Below are 19,496 nucleotides of genomic sequence, written 5' to 3' on the forward strand. Positions count from 1 at the left end.
ACAATTAGGGCTGAGAGGGGCTGAGGTGCCAGATTTATGGTTGTTCAGGGGCTCCAGGCTATTGAGGGAATGTATAATGGTCTGGGAAAGTCCAGTCCCTGCTAGGGGAAGGCTTCCTTGAATGTAGATGGCGAGTTTCTTTGTAGGCAACACTGGCCCTTCAGGTTCTTCTCAAATGGAGAAGCGACTGAGTCCTGGGAATCACGGTCTTGAGTCAGGGCATTCCTTTGGCTGAAGGCAGGCAAGGACAGCTTGTGCTAAATGACACAGACCAGAAGGCCTGGGGCTCGGGTGACGGGCATGGGACTCAGCCATGCTTTTACATTCTATTGGTTTCATACAGACTTCCATGTTCCCAGGGGAGTTTCCTTCCTTCCTTCCTTCCTTCCTTCCTTCCTTCCTTCCTTCCTTCCTTCCTTCCTTCCTTCCTTCCTTCCTGTCTTTCTTTCTTTTTCTGTCTTTCTTTCTTTCTTTCTTGCTTTCTTGGTTTCTTTCTCTTTTTCTTTCTCTCTTTCTTTCTTGCTCCCTTTCTTTCTTTTTTTGTTCTAATGGATAAGGGGATTTGCTTTGTAGAGGTTGGGTGAATCTTGAGAAGTTGATGTAATGTGAGATTGGACATAAAGGATGATTTTACAGTGGGGCCATGTTTGCTGTCCATATGAGGTTTTCTCCGGAACTTTGGATATTGCTAAAATTCATGAGTATCATTCGTTTCTTCCTTCCTTCCTTCCTTCCTTCCTTCCTTCCTTCCTTCCTTCCCTGTTTTCTTTTTCTTTCATTCTCTGCATGAATGGAAGCAGAAGATTATGTTCAGTACCAGCTCTCTGACAGCCCTCAGTCCAGCCCTCAATGCCACCTGCATTTGATATGCACAGAACGGAAGCCAGCAGCACACACAATGTCCCCTCAGCTCCTGAGGCCCAAGCCCTGGGTAGAGTAAGCAGCCAGGATCAAGGGGGAGGGCAGCTCATTTCTCCTTCCTGCCTTCTATCCATCCGTGCTCAGGTGAGCAAGGCTTGTGGCAATTGCTGTTCTCCTGGTCAATGCATCTAGCCTTCCTCCCACATTGTCGTCCTGCAGCTGGCCTTCAGCATCCATGCTCACCTATGGAAAGCACACTTTGCCAGGTCAGAGGGCACAGGCCTATCGTTTGTGGGATCCGGGGAGCGTCCTTGAATGCAGCCCATCCTCTGGCCCCATATCCATCCCAGGTGCAGAGAAGAGTCAGCTGTCACAGGAGCACTGAGGTGACCCCTCTGCTGTAGTGTGGTGACTTGGCGGGGTGGGCCCCGATACCCTTGCTCGTGCCGTCTTAGAGCAGTCTGGTTCTTGTGTAATTGTGCAGCAGCAGCAGTAGTCGTGTGTGTGTGCCAAAGTCCCCTGTGATTGCCTGAGAGTGCACGCCAGGCCCAGATGCTGGTTGCCAAGTGGGAGCAGGTGGACCAGAATCCTTTCCCTAACCACACAGCTCCTCTAGAGTGCAAGGTTTGTGTGAGGTCCCTTGTCAGAGGCAGGAGCCACATGCAAATGCAAGCTACAGCACAGAGAGCAACAGAATGCACCGCGAAGAGAAAGTCCCCATGATGGGACAGGTACAGGGGAAGGGCCCAGGGCCCTGCTACTGTCCCAGCTCTAGTGTGTGCAGCACCGGAAGCAGGGGACTGCTGGGGAAAGCAGGAACTCGTAGGGACACAGTGTGCAGTCCAACGAGGACAAGGAAGAGGTCAGATTGAGTAAGGCAACAAGTGTCAGTGGACAGAGGACGGGTGATGAACACATGAGCTTGAGGAAATGGTCAACAGGGAAGTGGCATGTGCCCAGCACACCATTGAGCCGGGCAGGTATATAAAGGGTCCTGGCCTAGGAGTGTCCACACCTACACTTCCCTCCTCACCTGCTCTTCTGACCTCGACCTCAACCACCACCTCCAGCTCAAGAAGCATGGGTTGCTGTGGGTGCAGTGGGGGCTGTGGCTCCAGCTGTGGGGGCTGCAGTTCCAGCTGTGGGGGCTGTGGCTCCAGCTGCTGTGGGGGCTGTGGCTCGAGCTGCTGTGTGCCCGTGTGCTGCTGTAAGCCCGTGTGCTGCTGCGTGCCCGTCTGTTCCTGTTCCAGCTCGTGTGGGGGCAGCAAGGGTGGCTGTGGCTCGTGTGGGGGCAGCAAGGGCGGCTGTGGCGCTTGTGGGGGCAGCAAGTGTGGCTGTGGCTCGTGTGGGTCCTGCCAGTCGTCTTGCTGCAAGCCCAGTTGTTGTCAGTCGTCTTGCTGCAAGCCCAGTTGTTGTCAGTCGTCCTGCTGCAAGCCCAGTTGTTGTCAGTCGTCTTGCTGCCAGCCCTGTTGTTGTCAGTCGTCTTGCTGCAAGCCCAGTTGTTGTCAGTCGTCTTGCTGCAAGCCCTGTTGCTGTCAGTCATCTTGCTGCAAACCCTGTTGCTGTCAGTCGTCTTGCTGCAAGCCCTGTTGCTCACAGTGCTGCTGCTGTGAGCCCATCTGCTGCCAGTGCAAGATCTGAGGCTCCAGTCACAGTCTTCAGGGGTGTTACCACCACCCACTCAGAGTCCACAGTGTCCATGATTTGTCCTTAGACCAGCTGAGCCACCCTTGCGTACGGGATGACCTGTGGGCATGCAGTGACATCCAGGACTGAGACATCCAGGCCCAGGCTGTGGTGTAGGCAGTGAGGCTGTCACCTGGAGTCCTCCTAGCCTCCCTCTATGGACATGTCTTCTAGTCCCGGTTGCTCCACTGGTTAGGCAGCTCCTTGATAATGGCCTATGAAAGCAGCAGAGGATGCACCAATGTGCTTGGGCACCCTCACACGCCAGCATGTGGCAACTCAGACACAGTTCCTTTCCTCTGGCTTTGTTCGGATGCAGCCCTGGGCACTGCAGGCATGTGGATAGTGACCCAGCAGATGGAAGAGTCTCTCTTTTTCTCCCTCTCTTGGTTACCCTTTCCAATCAAGAAATAAAGATTACAAATGAAATATGTAAACTTGTGTGCTTCCTTCCAACATTGTGGCGTGGGTGGGCACAGGCTTCGACCCTGATCACTCTCAGCCCATGACGCCCCACGGCATGGCAGCTGAGACAGCACAACCTACTCTTCCAAGCATGGTTGGCACTCTGATGCTCCACCTAGGACTGTGCCTGCCTTCCTTCCTGAAGGCAGTTCTCTGCTCACTGCCAGCTGGAGGCAGCTGGGATTGGCTGTGTGAACAGCTGCCTGCTCCTGTGGTCCTCTGGGGGCTCCATTCACTCCTGGAAGCCCAGGAAACCTGAGGCTGGGCATTCTGGCCATGATTGCCAAGCTGCTCATGTCCCCAACTCCTTGCTTGCTATGATATACACTTGCTCTGTTTGAACTCATGTGAACACTCACATTGACAAAGAGAATCTAAGCGTGCTGAGGGAGGCTGTTTGACACTTTCAGCAAATCCTATTCTTCAAGGAGGGCAATCACTTGCACTCATGCGTAGAAGTCTTCCAAATTCGGAAAAGCAAAGAAATCACAGGAGCATTTTTTCCTGAGCTGAGAATACATGTGAGTACAAAAGCCGCAGTGTTTCCATGCATAGGACCCACAACACTTCAGATGATACACAGAAACCCCTTCCCTTCCTGCCAAGCCAGGCATTCGCACATTGCAGCTGTCCATCTGCCTGTTTGCAGCCTGGGAAATCGGTGGAGGATCGCCCAAAGCCTTGGGAGGCAGAGTCTGTGTGGGAGAGCAGGAGGAAGGTCCTGGCTCCAGTTGAGGCCACTGGGACCACTTGGAGTCAGTGAGCAGATGGGGCATCTTTCCTTTGCGTCTGCTTCTCTCTGTAACTCTGCTTTCAATGAAAAGAAGGAAATGTTTTAAGAAAAAAAAGAAGAAGTAGATGAAAACTTAAGCCAGTGATGCCTGGTGGGCAGTGAGCCTGTTGACACTGTGTGTGAGACAGGCACTCAGGGAGCAGCTGGACAGTCCCCAAGGGCCTATGTGTATACTTGTGGGCGAGAAGTGGAGAAGTGCTTTCAGGACGGTCGTTCCTCAGTAGTCAGCAACTGTGGCAAACCCCAGCCCGAGTGTGTTGGAGGCATTGTTGTAGACCCACCCACCTGGTCAGCTTCCCTGACACACAGAAAGCGCATCCCTGACATGAGGCTGCCAGGGCAAAGTCAGCTTGTATTGCCAATGGCAGAGCAAGCAGCCAGGCAGCTGTTGCCTAATTCCTGGGCTCCCCCAGGAGTTAGGGGTGAAGGTTCTTAGGGACGCACAATTAGGGCTGAGAGGGGCTGAGGTGCCAGATTCATGGTTGTTCAGGGGCTCCAGGCTATTGAGGGAATGTATAATGGTCTGGGAAAGACCAGTCCCTGCTAGGGGAAGGCTTCCTTGAATGTAGATGGCGAGTTTCTTTGTAGGCAACACTGGCCCTTCAGGTTCTTCTCAAATGGAGAAGCGACTGAGTCCTGGGAATCACAGTCTTGAGTCAGGGCATCCCTTTGGCTGAAGGCAGGCAAGGACAGCTTGTGCTAAATGAAACAGACCAGAAGGCCTGGGGCTCGGGTGACGGGCATGGGACTCAGCCATGCTTTTACATTCTATTGGTTTCATACATACTTCCATGTTCCCAGGGGAGTTTCCTTCCTTCCTTCCTTCCTTCCTTCCTTCCTTCCTTCCTTCCTTCCTTCCTTCCTTCCTTCCTTCCTGTCTTTCTTTCTTTTTCTGTCTTTCTTTCTTTCTTTCTTGCTTTCTTGCTTTCTTTCTCTTTTTCTTTCTCTCTTTCTTTCTTGCTCCCTTTCTTTCTTTTTTTGTTCTAATGGATAAGGGGATTTGCTTTGTAGAGGTTGGGTGAATCTTGAGAAGTTGATGTAATGTGAGATTGGACATAAAGGATGATTTTACAGTGGGGCCATGTTTGCTGTCCATATGAGGTTTTCTCCGGAACTTTGGATATTGCTAAAATTCATGAGTATCATTCGTTTCTTCCTTCCTTCCTTCCTTCCTTCCTTCCTTCCTTCCTTCCTTCCTTCCTTCCTTCCTTCCTTCCCTGTTTTCTTTTTCTTTCATTCTCTGCATGAATGGAAGTAGAAGATTATGTTCAGTACCAGCTCTCTGACAGCCCTCAGTCCAGCCCTCAATGCCACCTGCATTTGATATGCACAGAACGGAAGCCAGCAGCACACACAATGTCCCCTCAGCTCCTGAGGCCCAAGCCCTGGGTAGAGTAAGCAGCCAGGATCAAGGGGGAGGGCCCCTCATTTCTCCTTCCTGCCTGCTATCCATCCGTGCTCAGGTGAGCAAGGCTTGTGGCAATTGCTGTTCTTCTGGTCAATGCATCTAGCCTTCCTCCCACATTGTCGTCCTGCAGCTGGCCTTCAGCGTCCATGCTCACCTATGGAAAGCACACTTTGCCAGGTCAGAGGGCACAGACCTATCGTTTGTGGGTTCCGGGGAGCGTCCTTGAATGCAGCCTATCCTCTGGCCCCATATCCATCCCAGGTGCAGAGAAGAGTCAGCTGTCACAGGAGCCCTGAGGTGAGCCCTCTGCTGTGGTGTGGTGACTTGGCGGGGTGGGCCCCGATACCCTTGCTCGTGCCGTCTTAGAGCAGTCTGGTTCTTGTGTAATTGTGCAGCAGCAGCAGTAGTCGTGTGTGTGTGCCAAAGTCCCCTGTGATTGCCTGAGAGTGCACGCCAGGCCCAGATGCTGATTGCCAAGTGGGAGCAGGTGGACCAGAATCCTTTCCCTAAAAACTCATCTCCTCTAGAGTGCAAGGTTTGTGTGAGGTCCCTTGTCAGAGGCAGGAGCCACATGCAAATGCAAGCTACAGCACAGAGAGCAACAGAATGCACCGAGAAGAGAAAGTCCCCATGATGGGACAGGTGCGGGGGAGAGGCCCCAGGGCCCTGCTGCTGTCCCAGCTCTAGTGTGTGCAGCACCGGAAGCAGGGGACTGCTGGGGAAAGCAGGAACTCGTAGGGACACAGTGTGCAGTCCAACGAGGACAAGGAAGAGGTCAGATTGAGTAAGGCAACAAGTGTCAGTGGACAGAGGACGGGTAATGAACACATGAGCTTGAGGAAATGGTCAACAGGGAAGTGGCACGTGCCCAGCACACCATTGAGCCGGGCAGGTATATAAAGGGTCCTGGCCTAGGAGTGTCCACACCTACACTTCCCTCTTCACCTGCTCTTCTGACCTCGACCTCAACCACCACCTCCAGCTCAAGAAGCATGGGTTGCTGTGGGTGCAGTGGGGGCTGTGGCTCCAGCTGTGGGGGCTGCAGTTCCAGCTGTGGGGGCTGTGGCTCCAGCTACTGTGGGGGCTGTGGCTCGAGCTGCTGTGTGCCCGTGTGCTGCTGTAAGCCCGTGTGCTGCTGCGTGCCCGTCTGTTCCTGTTCCAGCTCGTGTGGGGGCAGCAAGGGTGGCTGTGGCTCGTGTGGGGGTAGCAAGGGCGGCTGTGGCTCGTGTGGGGGCAGCAAGGGTGGCTGTGGCTCTTGTGGAGGCAGCAAGGGCGGCTGTGGCTCGTGTGGGGGCAGCAAGGGCGGCTGTGGCTCTTGTGGGGGCAGCAAGGGCTGTGGCTCGTGTGGGTGCTGCCAGTCATCTTGCTGCCAGCCCTGTTGCTGTCAGTCGTCTTGCTGCCAGCCCTGTTGCTGTCAGTCGTCTTGCTGCAAGCCCTGTTGCTGTCAGTCGTCTTGCTGCAAGCCCTGTTGTTGTCAGTCGTCTTGCTGCAAGCCCAGTTGTTGTCAGTTGTCTTGCTGCAAGCCCTGTTGTCAGTCGTCTTGCTGCAAGCCCTGTTGCTCTCAGTGTGGCTGCTGTGAGCCCATCTGCTGCCAGTGCAAGATCTGAGGCTCCAGTCACAGTCTTCAGGGGCGTTACCACCACCCACTCAGAGTCCACTGTGTCCATGATTTGTCCTTAGACCAGCTGAGCCACCCTTGCGTACGGGATGACCTGTGGGCATGCAGTGACATCCAGGACTGAGACATCCAGGCCCAGGCTGTGGCGTAGGCAGTGAGGCTGTCACCTGGAGTGCTCCTAGCCTCCCTCTATGGACATGTCTTCTAGTCCCGGTTGCTCTACTGGTTAGGCAGCTCCTTGATAATGGCCTGTGAAAGCAGCAGAGGATGCCCCAAAGTGCTTGGGCACCCTCACACGCCAGCATGTGGCAACTCAGACACAGTTTCTTTCTTCTGGCTTTGTTCGGATGCAGCCCTGGGCATTGCAGGCATGTGGATAGTGACCCAGCAGATGGAAGAGTCTCTCTTTTTCTCCCTCTCTTGGTTACCCTTTCCAATCAAGAAATAAAGATTACAAATGAAATATGTAAACTTGTGTGCTTCCTTCCAACATTGTGGCGTGGGTGGGCACAGACTTCGACCCTGATCACTCTCAGCCCATGACGCCCCACGGCATGGCAGCTGAGTCAGCACAACCTACTCTTCCAACCATGGTTGGCACTCTGATGCTCCTCCTAGGACTGTGCCTGCTTCCTTCATGAAGGCAGTTCTCTGCTCACTGCCAGCTGGAGGCAGCTGGGATTGGCTGTGTGAACAGCTGCCTGCTCTGTGGTCCTCTGGGGGCTCCATTCACTCCTGGAAGCCCAGGAAACCCGCAGCTGGGCATTCTGGCCATGATTGCCAAGCTGCTCATGTCCCCAACTCCTTGCTTGCTATGATATACACTTGCTCTGTTTGAACTCATGTGAACACTCACATTGACAAAGAGAATCTAAGCGTGCTGAGGGAGGCTGTTTGACACTTTCAGCAAATCGTATGTTTCAAGGATGGCAATCACTTGCACTCATGCGTAGAAGTCTTCCAAATTCGGAAAACTGAAGGAACCACAGGAGCATTTTTTCCTGAGCTGAGAATACATGTGAGTACAGAAACAAAAGCAGTGTTTCCATGCATAGGACCCACAACACTTCAGATGATACACAGAAACCCCTTCCCTTCCTGCCAAGCCAGGCATTCGCACATTGCAGCTGTCCATCTGCCTGTTTGCAGCCTGGGAAATCGGTGGAGGATCGCCCAAAGCCTTGGGAGGCAGAGTCTGTGTGGGAGAGCAGGAGGAAGGTCCTGGCTCCAGTTGAGGCCACTGGGACCACTTGGAGTCAGTGAGCAGATGGGGCATCTTTCCTTTGCATCTGCTTCTCTCTGTAACTCTGCTTTCAAGTGAAAAGAAGGAAATCTTTTAAGAAAAAAAAGAAGTAGAGGAAAACGTAGGCCAGTGATGCCTGGTGGGCAGTGAGCCTGTTGACACTGTGTGTGAGACAGGCACTCAGGGAGCAGCTGGACAGTCCCCAGGGCCTATGTGTATACTTGTGGGCGAGAAGTGGAGAAGTCCTTTCAGGACGGTCATTCCTCAGTAGTCAGCAACTGTGGCAAACCCCAGCCTGAGTATGTTGGAGGCATTGTTGTAGACCCACCCACCTGTGTCAGCTTCCCTGACACACAGAAAGCGCATCCCTGGCATGAGGGCTGCCAGGACAAAGTCAGCTTGTATTGCCAATGGCAGAGCAAGCAGCCAGGCAGCTGTTGCCTAATTCCTGGGCTCCCCCAGGAGTTAGGGGTGAAGGTTCTTAGGGACGCACAATTAGGGCTGAGAGGGGCTGAGGTGCCAGATTTATGGTTGTTCAGGGGCTCCAGGCTATTGAGGGAATGTATAATGGTCTGGGAAAGTCCAGTCCCTGCTAGGGGAAGGCTTCCTTGAATGTAGATGGCGAGTTTCTTTGTAGGCAACACTGGCCCTTCAGGTTCTTCTCAAATGGAGAAGCGACTGAGTCCTGGGAATCACAGTCTTGAGTCAGGGCATCCCTTTGGCTGAAGGCAGGCAAGGACAGCTTGTGCTAAATGAAACAGACCAGAAGGCCTGGGGCTCGGGTGACGGGCATGGGACTCAGCCATGCTTTTACATTCTATTGGTTTCATACAGACTTCCATGTTCCCAGGGGAGTTTCCTTCCTTCCTTCCTTCCTTCCTTCCTTCCTTCCTTCCTTCCTTCCTTCCTTCCTTCCTGTCTTTCTTTCTTTTTCTGTCTTTCTTTCTTTCTTTCTTGCTTTCTTGCTTTCTTTCTCTTTTTCTTTCTCTCTTTCTTTCTTGCTCCCTTTCTTTCTTTTTTTGTTCTAATGGATAAGGGGATTTGCTTTGTAGAGGTTGGGTGAATCTTGAGAAGTTGATGTAATGTGAGATTGGACATAAAGGATGATTTTACAGTGGGGCCATGTTTGCTGTCCATATGAGGTTTTCTCCGGAACTTTGGATATTGCTAAAATTCATGAGTATCATTCGTTTCTTCCTTCCTTCCTTCCTTCCTTCCTTCCTTCCTTCCTTCCTTCCTTCCTTCCCTGTTTTCTTTTTCTTTCATTCTCTGCATGAATGGAAGTAGAAGATTATGTTCAGTACCAGCTCTCTGACAGCCCTCAGTCCAGCCCTCAATGCCACCTGCATTTGATATGCACAGAACGGAAGCCAGCAGCACACACAATGTCCCCTCAGCTCCTGAGGCCCAAGCCCTGGGTAGAGTAAGCAGCCAGGATCAAGGGGGAGGGCCCCTCATTTCTCCTTCCTGCCTGCTATCCATCCGTGCTCAGGTGAGCAAGGCTTGTGGCAATTGCTGTTCTTCTGGTCAATGCATCTAGCCTTCCTCCCACATTGTCGTCCTGCAGCTGGCCTTCAGCGTCCATGCTCACCTATGGAAAGCACACTTTGCCAGGTCAGAGGGCACAGACCTATCGTTTGTGGGTTCCGGGGAGCGTCCTTGAATGCAGCCTATCCTCTGGCCCCATATCCATCCCAGGTGCAGAGAAGAGTCAGCTGTCACAGGAGCCCTGAGGTGAGCCCTCTGCTGTGGTGTGGTGACTTGGCGGGGTGGGCCCCGATACCCTTGCTCGTGCCGTCTTAGAGCAGTCTGGTTCTTGTGTAATTGTGCAGCAGCAGCAGTAGTCGTGTGTGTGTGCCAAAGTCCCCTGTGATTGCCTGAGAGTGCACGCCAGGCCCAGATGCTGATTGCCAAGTGGGAGCAGGTGGACCAGAATCCTTTCCCTAAAAACTCATCTCCTCTAGAGTGCAAGGTTTGTGTGAGGTCCCTTGTCAGAGGCAGGAGCCACATGCAAATGCAAGCTACAGCACAGAGAGCAACAGAATGCACCGAGAAGAGAAAGTCCCCATGATGGGACAGGTGCGGGGGAGAGGCCCCAGGGCCCTGCTGCTGTCCCAGCTCTAGTGTGTGCAGCACCGGAAGCAGGGGACTGCTGGGGAAAGCAGGAACTCGTAGGGACACAGTGTGCAGTCCAACGAGGACAAGGAAGAGGTCAGATTGAGTAAGGCAACAAGTGTCAGTGGACAGAGGACGGGTAATGAACACATGAGCTTGAGGAAATGGTCAACAGGGAAGTGGCACGTGCCCAGCACACCATTGAGCCGGGCAGGTATATAAAGGGTCCTGGCCTAGGAGTGTCCACACCTACACTTCCCTCTTCACCTGCTCTTCTGACCTCGACCTCAACCACCACCTCCAGCTCAAGAAGCATGGGTTGCTGTGGGTGCAGTGGGGGCTGTGGCTCCAGCTGTGGGGGCTGCAGTTCCAGCTGTGGGGGCTGTGGCTCGAGCTGCTGTGTGCCCGTGTGCTGCTGCAAGCCCGTGTGCTGCTGCGTGCCCGTCTGCTCCTGTTCCAGCTCGTGTGGGGGTAGCAAGGGCGGCTGTGGCTCGTGTGGGGGCAGCAAGGGCGGCTGTGGCTCGTGTGGGGGCAGCAAGGGCGGCTGTGGCTCTTGTGGGGGCAGCAAGGGCGGCTGTGGCTCGTGTGGGGGCAGCAAGGGCGGCTGTGGCTCGTGCGGAGGCAGCAAGGGCGGCTGTGGCTCGTGTGGGTCCTGCCAGTCATCTTGCTGCAAGCCCTGTTGTTGTCAGTCGTCCTGCTGCAAGCCCTGTTGTTTTCAGTCGTCTTGCTGCAAGCCCTGTTGTTGTCAGTCGTCCTGCTGCAAGCCCAGTTGTTGTCAGTCGTCTTGCTGCAAGCCCTGTTGTTGTCAGTCGTCTTGCTGCAAGCCCAGTTGTTGTCAGTCGTCTTGCTGCAAGCCCTGTTGTTGTCAGTCATCTTGCTGCAAGCCCTGTTGCTGTCAGTCGTCTTGCTGCAAGCCCTGTTGTTGTCAGTCGTCTTGCTGCAAGCCCTGTTGCTCACAGTGTGGCTGCTGTGAGCCCATCTGCTGCCAGTGCAAGATCTGAGGCTCCAGTCACAGTCTTCAGGGGCGTTACCACCACCCACTCAGAGTCCACTCTGTCCAAACCTTTGTTCTTACTAGCAGAGCTACTTTGAAAGCACCAGAGGATGCCTCACGTGCTTGGAAACCTTCACACATCATCATGAGGGCAAGTCAGACAAAGTTACTGCCTCCTGGCTTTCGTTGATCATGGCCTTGTGTATTGCAAATGTCTAGTTATTGACTCAAAAATTGCAAGATTCTCTGGTTTTCTTGCTTCTTTTTTACCCTGTCAAATAAAAATAAGCAAACAAATAAATAAATATTACAAATCAAATATGTATATTTCTGTGATTCCTTGTAACATTCGGGTGTGGGTGGGTACAGACCTACACCCTGAGCCCTTAGCCGATGACTTTCCGCTGTGTGCCAGGTGGTATAGCACAACCTACTCTTGCAAACATGCTGCGACTCTGATGTCCACCTAGGACTGTGCCTGCTTCCTTTCTGAAGGCAGCTTCCTGCTCACTCCCAGCTGGAGGCACTTGGGTGTGACTCTTTGCATGGTTCCCTGATGACGTGGTCCCGTGATAGTTTCTTTCACTTACTGCCATCCCAAGAGCCCCAAGGCTGGGCATTCTGGCCGTGATTTCCAATATGCCAGTGTTCCCAACTCCAGGCTGCTAAGACAGACATAGTTTCTAGTTGAACTCATTTTAACACTCACATCGACAAGCAGAATCGAAGCATCCTCAGAAAAGTTGTTTGATAGTATATACAAGTGACAGTGGGAAACACTTTCATCCCTGCACAAAAGTATTCCAAATTCTGAAAATGATACAAATAACACAAAATTACTTTTCTGTGCTTAGAATACCTGCAAATACAGAAGCAGCAGTATTGTCATGCATAGGACCCACAACACTTAAATCATAAATAGAAACGCCTTCACGTCCTGCATACGTATGGCCCTTGGTAGCCGTCATTGTCGCATTGCAGCTGTCTATCTGCCTGTTTGCAGCCTGGGAAATCAGTGGAGCATCGCCCAAAGCCTTGGGAGGCAGAGTCTGTGTGGGAGAGCAGGAGGAAGGTTCTGGCTTCAGTTGAGGCCCTTGGGACCACTTGGAGTCAGTAAGCAGATGGGGCATCTTTCCTTTGCATCAGCTTCTCTTTTTCAAATCTGCTTTTTAAATGAAACAAATAAATATTTTACGAAAAAAAAAGAAAAAGCTAGAACTTTAAGGAGTTTATACAATCTGTGTTCCTTATATGTCTTGAGGCATTTTTTCTTAACCAGAATGAAAATCATGACCGATAACAACAGCACAATAAACTGACAAGCTCTGTAACTTTTCTATTATCTTGAGCACACGTATATTTCTAATATTGCTACATCAACCTAACTTAAAATTCAGCATCACTTCACATCTTGACAATAGTTGACATGGTAAGCCAATAAGCCGAATTCATTATCGCCTTTACTGAAGAAAGATACCACATTTGGTAAAAATCGTTGGTATTTTGAGATGCCCAGGCAAGCAATGCGCCCAGAGCTCAAACCGAAAACATAAACACTAACACATCATTTCAAGGTTCCTTCCTCAAAGCAGCTTAATACTATGAACATTTCCTAGCTGTAGGCAACTATTCTGGTTGCCTTGTGCCCAGGCAAGTGTTGCAGTGCTGGGAGAAAAAGAGCCCATAGCTGGTGGGTATTCTGGGCTTCATGAATTCCAAATGTGCTAACTCTAGGAATAAGCCAGCATTCGAGCGTAAGTGTTTTGTTAAGACACAGGGAGATGGCTGGGATGTGCATGCACGGACATGCCAGCCTGCCTCCTAGACTGTTGGCCACAGATTTCCTTAGGGAGAAGGTCTGAGGCCATATTGGAATGGCAATGACTGAGTGTATATTTGCATTGAAGGAATTACTTCTAGGGGTCTGGAACTGAACAGGGCTTATTTTTGGTAGAACTCATAGGATTCAAATTAGCAGTGTTTTGCTTGTTAGACCAGAGCAATGCGTTGAGCTGGAAATGAATTGTCCTGAGTTAGCACCTGTGCAGCTCCCAGCGTCTTTTCCACAGTACACGTTGTTGCCTGATGTGTGCTAGTGTCAAGTTGTTCTGAACCGTCTGCTGGTTAAGTCTGGGGGCCACCCAGACTATCTTGAGTGGGACTTGTAGGATGCTAGTTTGAAACTGTTTTCCTTATGAGACCAGTACAATGCTTTATGCTGGAAATGAGCTTGCTCCTGGCTTAGGACATGCACAGGTCCTGTTACGCTACAGTTTCTCAGATTTTGCCTCAGTATACAAAATGGTGCCCGGTGTGGTACTGCTGGGAGTCTAAGCCATGATATCTACCCTGTTCCTTCACCTGCCTGCTTGGGCTCTGCCACTCTGCTTCTGCACGTGGTCAAATTCGGCAAGTCAGCAGGATTGTCACTTCCTTGGTTTACCTGTGAGCTCTGCTGACATCTGTTTTGCACTTGGGCACTGGGGGAGCTGCGATCATCTATTGATGAGCATTGCTGGCATATGTGGTCACTACAACATAGTTCTACTGTCTCTGCTCCTTCCTTGTGTCCATGGGTCACCAGGTTTCCCTTTTTGTTGGCCTGTTCTCTCCTACTCCTGGGATTGGCCTTTCTGCTTCATCTTGGCTAATGTTTCTGCCTCTGTTTATACTTGTCCTTACCATACTTTGCCACCAATTTTAGAAGCCAATCCTCCCACTACCAGTGTACTTCTTTTTGCCAACTTTTTAAAAAATTGTACTTCTGTTTATTATCATCATTTTATGGTATGTATAGTTCTGTATGCCCAGCAGATGGAAGATTAGCTCTCTGTTTCTCCCTCTGTCTTGGTAATCTGGTCAAATAAATAAACAAATAAATACAATTCACTGAGCCCGAAATGAGTTCACTCCCAGCTTAGTACGTATATAGTCCTGTCCTATAGCCTTTGCCTTCCTACACAAAATGGCATTCATTGCGGCTCTGGTAGGGATCTGGGCTGTGAAATCCAACCTTTTCCCACACGGCTCGTCTGGAATCTGCTGCTCTGTCTCTCCTTTTGGTCAAGTCAATCCAATCAGCAGGACTGGAAGTTCTTTGCCTTGTGGTTTCCCTCCTCAGCTCCCAGTGAACTCCTCTTCCCACCTGGCTGCTCGTGAAGTTCTAGTCACTGGTGAAGCTTGAATTACAGCTCGCCGGCCTCCACCGGGGCATCTGGTCACTGCAACACCACCTCGTTGTCTCTGATACTTTCCCATGTTTGCCAGCTTCCAGGTTCCCCTCTGCTATCAGTCTGTCCTCTCCTATTTCCTGGAATGTGCCTTCTCTGCTTTACCCTGGCTAACAGTTCTATGTTTAAATGTGTCCTTACCCTATTCTGCCATATTGATTTGTTCAATTGGTTTTGGGTCAGCTTGGGATGGCTCAGGGACAGGCTCCCTGGTCCTAAGGTTACATGGAATGAGGCAGCAGATTGGAGGCTTTTCAAAGAAAAATGAATATGCAGAGTTTGTAAACAGAACAAGACTCAAGGGGAATGGGGGTGGTTGATCTCAGTTGATTTCACCCTGTGACTGTTTCATCTAAAAACTCTATTTATTAATGTTTTTTGGAAAGGCTGGATCCCATCATAATCATTGCAGCAGCCAGAGCTGTGCCAGGCTGAAGATTGGAAGCAGGGGGTCCATCCAGCTCTCCTATGTAAATCAGGGGGTTTGGTAGCTTGAGCCATCCTCTGCTGCTTTCCCCAGCCGTTGGCAGGGTGGTGGATGGGTAATGAAGCAGGTAGGACTTAACCGGGCACTGGAGCCACAGGCAGAGTCTTTGCCTGTTGTGTCACACTGCATGAATGCCGCTCTCTCTGCTTCAGCCTGGGAGGTCTGTGTAGGAGGAGGAGCCCTGCTGGGGAGCAGAGCTGTCAATCAGAGCTTAACTGATACGACACTGGTGGAGGGGTACATGTGGACAACATCCTCCCTGCCACCAGGACACCCAGGGAGCCATTCAGGTGAAAATCTCAGAGAAAGACTTGAAAGTGGGGCACACCAGGGCTGGAGAAAGGCAACAAACCTTGCTCATGTGGGACTGACAGGTGTAAGATTTGCAACGCAAAGCATTATGCTTTGTTTGGGGTACTGAGACTGGTTGGCGTGGGTAGAGTCCCCAGCCACCTTGGGAGTATCTCTCAACCCCTACTTGGGGGAAACCAGGCCCACAGGCTCCAGCTGTACTTCAAAGGGGAGCAGATCTTGGCCACCTGTGTGTGAAGTCACTAATGACAGTGGTTGACACCGTTAATGACATGGTGCTCTTCTCATGGTGTTAATGACCCACAGTCATTTTCTAATCACCCCTTTCCTAGGAGTCAGGCTTGGGCGAGGCCCCAGAGGATGGCAAAGGGAACACTGGATATTCCGATGGAACCATGGGGCCAGAGGTGCAGGTACGTCCCTGGGGAGGGGGCAGTAGCTGTGAGGAGAAGACATTCCCACCCCACTGCTACCCCGTAAGCAAGCAAGCATCACTGCATGTTGCTCACAGTGGTCAAGAACACCCAGGCCTGTGTCCAGTCTTGGTTGATTCTGAACACTCCGTGGAGGGCTTTAGTGCTGAGATGGCATTGAGGTCAGCAGGTGACCTCTGAGGAAGGCAGGCAGTGGGAGGAGCCATGTTGGGGTAGGGTCTTGTCCCTCCACCTGCAGGCCTGCACTCAGACCCTGTCCTGGCAGGTGTTGTTCACACATGGCAAGAGCTGGGCTTCTCACTGGGATTCTTCCTGCCTTTCCTGTCCCAGGCTGGGGGACTCACAACTATCACACGCACAAGACCCAGGTCTGCCTCGCTCCCTTATCTCTTCACAAAGGTTTTCTATTCCTCCTCTTTTTCTGCTCTCTCTTTACAAAGGGCCAGCACCTTCAAGGCAAAGGCATGTCTTCTCAACAAATGATGAAGTTATACTTTGCATGATGGTTTCTATATATTAGAGAACATATGGTATTTGTTCTTTCATGTTTGACTCATTTCACTGGGCATAATAGTCTTTAGTTGGAACCATCTACTTGGAAATGGTATAATTGAATTTTTCTTATTAGCTGAGTAGTATTCCATGGAGTAGATGTACCACAGTTTCTTTAACCACTCCTCTTTGGATGCATCTGGATAGTTTCTGTGTCTTTGCTATTGTAGATTGTGCTGCTGTAAATATAGGATTACATTTCCCCTTCTAATATGCAGTTTTCATTTCTTTTGGGTTTATTCCTAGGAGCAGGATAGCTGGGTCATATGGCAGGTTTATTTGCAATTCTCTAAGCACTCTCTATACTTGCTTCCATAGTGATTGAACTAGCCTACACCCTCACCAGCAGTGAAGGAGGGTGCCTTTCTCCCCACATCCATGCCAGCAGGTGTTGTTAGAGTTTTGGATGTAGGCCTGTCTCACTAGAGCTAGGTGGTACTTCAACGTGGTTTTCATTTGTATCTCTTTGATGGCTAGAGAGCCTAAGCATCTTTTCATTTATCTGCTACCCATTTGAATCTGTTCTTTTGAAAAATGTTTATTTCTTTTGCCCATTTTTTACAGTTCTTTTTTAAAACTGTCCCTGGATTTCTGAAGCCCTTTATAAATCCTGGATATCAGTCCCCTATCACTTGTGTAGTGTACAAAATTTTTCTGCCATTCTGTTGGTTGCTTCTTCACTTTGTTAATTGTTTCCTTTGCCATACGGAAGCTTTTTATTTTGATGTAGTCCCATTTGTTCATTTTGGCTTTGACTGCCTGTGCTTTTGGTGTCTTTTCTAAGAAGTCTTTCCCATTCCTATATCTTGGAGAGTGCTTCTTATGTTTTCCTTTAATAGTTTGATGGTTCCTGGGTGTAGCTTGAGCTCCTTGATCCATTTAAAGCTGAGTTTTGTATTATGTGACAGGTGCAAATCTTGCTTCTTAATTCTGCAAGCTGCTATCCAGTTGTCCCAACAGCAGTTGTTGAATATACTAGGCTTTTTCCCTGGATTGTTTTCAGTTTTCTTGTCAAAGAGTTGGCTATACATGTATGGGCTCCCTTCTGGTGTTTCTATTCTGTTCTACTGATATTTTTTTTCTGTTTCTGTATCAGACCCAGACTGTTTTGATAACTGCTGTTCTGTAGTATGTCTTGAGGTCTGGAATTGTGATTCTACTAGCTTGGTTTTTATTCTTCAAGATAGCTTTGGCTATTCGTGTTGCTCCTTCTATCTTGCTTAGGGTTTTTAGCATGAAGTGGTTTTCATCAAATGCCTTTTTTTTTGCATTTGTTCAGATGATTATATGATTTTTATTTTTCAATTTGTTGGTGTGATGTATCACATTTATTGATTTGAGGATGCTGAACCATCCCTGCATGCCTGGGATGAATCCCACCTGGTTTGAGTCAATGATCTACCTGATCTGCTGTTAACTATCAATCTGAGTCCATGTTACAGGTCTATTTAGATTGTTAGCTGATTTGATTCAATTTTGGTGGATTGTATGTGTCCAAATATCTATCCATTTTTCTAGGTCTTCTGATTTGTTTGCATGTGGTTCCTTATAATAGTTCCTAATAATTTTCTGTATGTATGAGGTATCTGTTATTATATTTCCTTTCTGGTATCTGATACTATTGATGTGTATTTTCTTCCTCCTGTTTTTGATTAGTTGGGCTAGTGGGGAGTTTATTTTGTTGATTTTCTCAAAGAACCAGCTCTTTGATTCATTGATCTTTTGGTCTCTATTTGGTTTATTTCTTCCATTCACTTGGAATATCTTTTTCCAACTTTCACTTTCAATTTCTTCTGATCTTTATTGGCGAGATGTGTCTCCTGTAAGCAACAGATAGTTGGGTTTTGTTTTTTTTTGATTTAGTTCTATAATCCATGGCATTTGACTGCTGAGTTTAAACCATTTACATTCAGAGTTATTACGGATAGGTGGCAGTTTGGTCCTGTTATTTTAGCAATGGGTTGATCTTTCATTGAGTCTTCTGTTAACCTTTTAGTGGAATGTTCTCCACACTTGAGTTTGGTTTTGGTAGTTGCCATTCCTTTTTTTTTTCCATGAGAATATCTAAGTATCATTTGTATGGCAGGTTTAGAAGAGACAAATTCTTGGAGTTTTTCTTCATTGTGGAAGAATTTTATTTCATTTTCAAAAACAAAGGAGAGCTTTGCAGGATACATTATTCTGAGCTGAAATTTTTTTCTCTTTTAGAATCTGGAACATGTCACTCCATTGTCTTCTGGCCTGTCAAGATTCCTCCGAGAGGTCAGCTGTGAGTTTGACTGGGGTTCCTCTATATATCAAATGACTTTTTGCACTTGCACATTTAAGGATTTTTTTCCCTTTTGTTCAACTAAAGATTGAACATCAATCTTGATTATCATGTGTCATGGTGAAATTGACTTTTGATCAACTCTGTTGTGAGTCCTGTGGCCCTCCTGCATTTTGTTTTCCAATTCTTTCTCCAGATTAGGGAAGTTTTCATTTATTATTTTATTGAATACACCTTTAATCTCAACTTCTCTTTCTGTGCCTTCTGGAACTCCCATAACTCTTATGTGGGGCCTTTTAATCATTATTTATAATTCTTGATACTTTTGTTTGAGATTGACCCAGCTCTGCTTCCAGCTTTTTGTTTGTTTTTTTCATGGTGATTTACCAATGCTCTGAGACCTTGCCTCTCTGTGCAAGATGGAACCCATATGGGGCACTGACAAAGATCCAGGATTGCTGGTTGTCAGCTCCAGGGACCACACAGACGCTGCACAACGCAAAGCTGCTGCTGTTTTCTCTGTGGGCTCAGCTCAGTGCAATTAGCTAGAAACAAGCCCACTCTGGGTCGTCATTTGAAATCCACACTCACTGCCCAGCTATACAAGATGGCGCCCAGCAGGGCACTAATGAAGAACTGGGGCTACTGACTTTCAACTCTTAGGACCACACAGACCTTGCAGTGTGTGAAGCTGGCGTTACCCCACTGTGGTTCTCACGTCTGCCAGCGGGTGCTATGAACAGGCCCAGCCCCCAGACCTGACCCACACATATGCCGTATGCCACCAGTTACTATAACTTGGCCTAGACTGGGCTGCTCCCAGCTTCAGTTCTTGTGCTCACCTGCAGGGACTGTGTCCTGACAAAGGAGTTCTCCAAGCTCCTCTTTCAAGTCTCCTCCCAGTTGCAGATTTCATGCACAGCGATGGGTTCTTGGCTTATCCTGACTTGGCCAACCTCCTCCCGCAGCAGGTACAGTAGCCTTGCCCAATTGGCCCACACCCATTCTGGCTCTTTCTGTTAGATGCTA

The 19,496-nt window shown here is 49.6% G+C and overlaps 3 protein-coding genes across 3 annotated transcripts; all 3 read left to right on the forward strand.

The window, feature by feature from the left end:
* The first annotated feature begins 1,941 nt into the window (after positions 1-1,941).
* On the forward strand, positions 1,942-2,502 carry LOC131478355 (keratin-associated protein 5-5-like). Its single transcript, XM_058657225.1, has one exon. The coding sequence runs from the start codon at positions 1,942-1,944 to the stop codon at positions 2,500-2,502; it is 561 nt and encodes a 186-aa protein (XP_058513208.1).
* A 3,703-nt stretch (positions 2,503-6,205) lies between these two features.
* Positions 6,206-6,820, forward strand: LOC131478353 (keratin-associated protein 5-10-like). Its single transcript, XM_058657223.1, has one exon. It carries the CDS (start codon positions 6,206-6,208, stop codon positions 6,818-6,820), a length of 615 nt encoding a protein of 204 aa, XP_058513206.1.
* Positions 6,821-10,503: 3,683 nt separating this feature from the next.
* LOC131478352 (keratin-associated protein 5-5-like) lies at positions 10,504-11,230 on the forward strand. Its single transcript, XM_058657221.1, has one exon. The coding sequence runs from the start codon at positions 10,504-10,506 to the stop codon at positions 11,188-11,190; it is 687 nt and encodes a 228-aa protein (XP_058513204.1). The 3' UTR covers positions 11,191-11,230.
* Positions 11,231-19,496: the final 8,266 nt, after the last annotated feature.

The sequence above is a fragment of the Ochotona princeps genome, chromosome 30 (assembly GCF_030435755.1).
Source record: "Ochotona princeps isolate mOchPri1 chromosome 30, mOchPri1.hap1, whole genome shotgun sequence".
Taxonomy (NCBI): Eukaryota; Metazoa; Chordata; class Mammalia; order Lagomorpha; family Ochotonidae; genus Ochotona; species Ochotona princeps.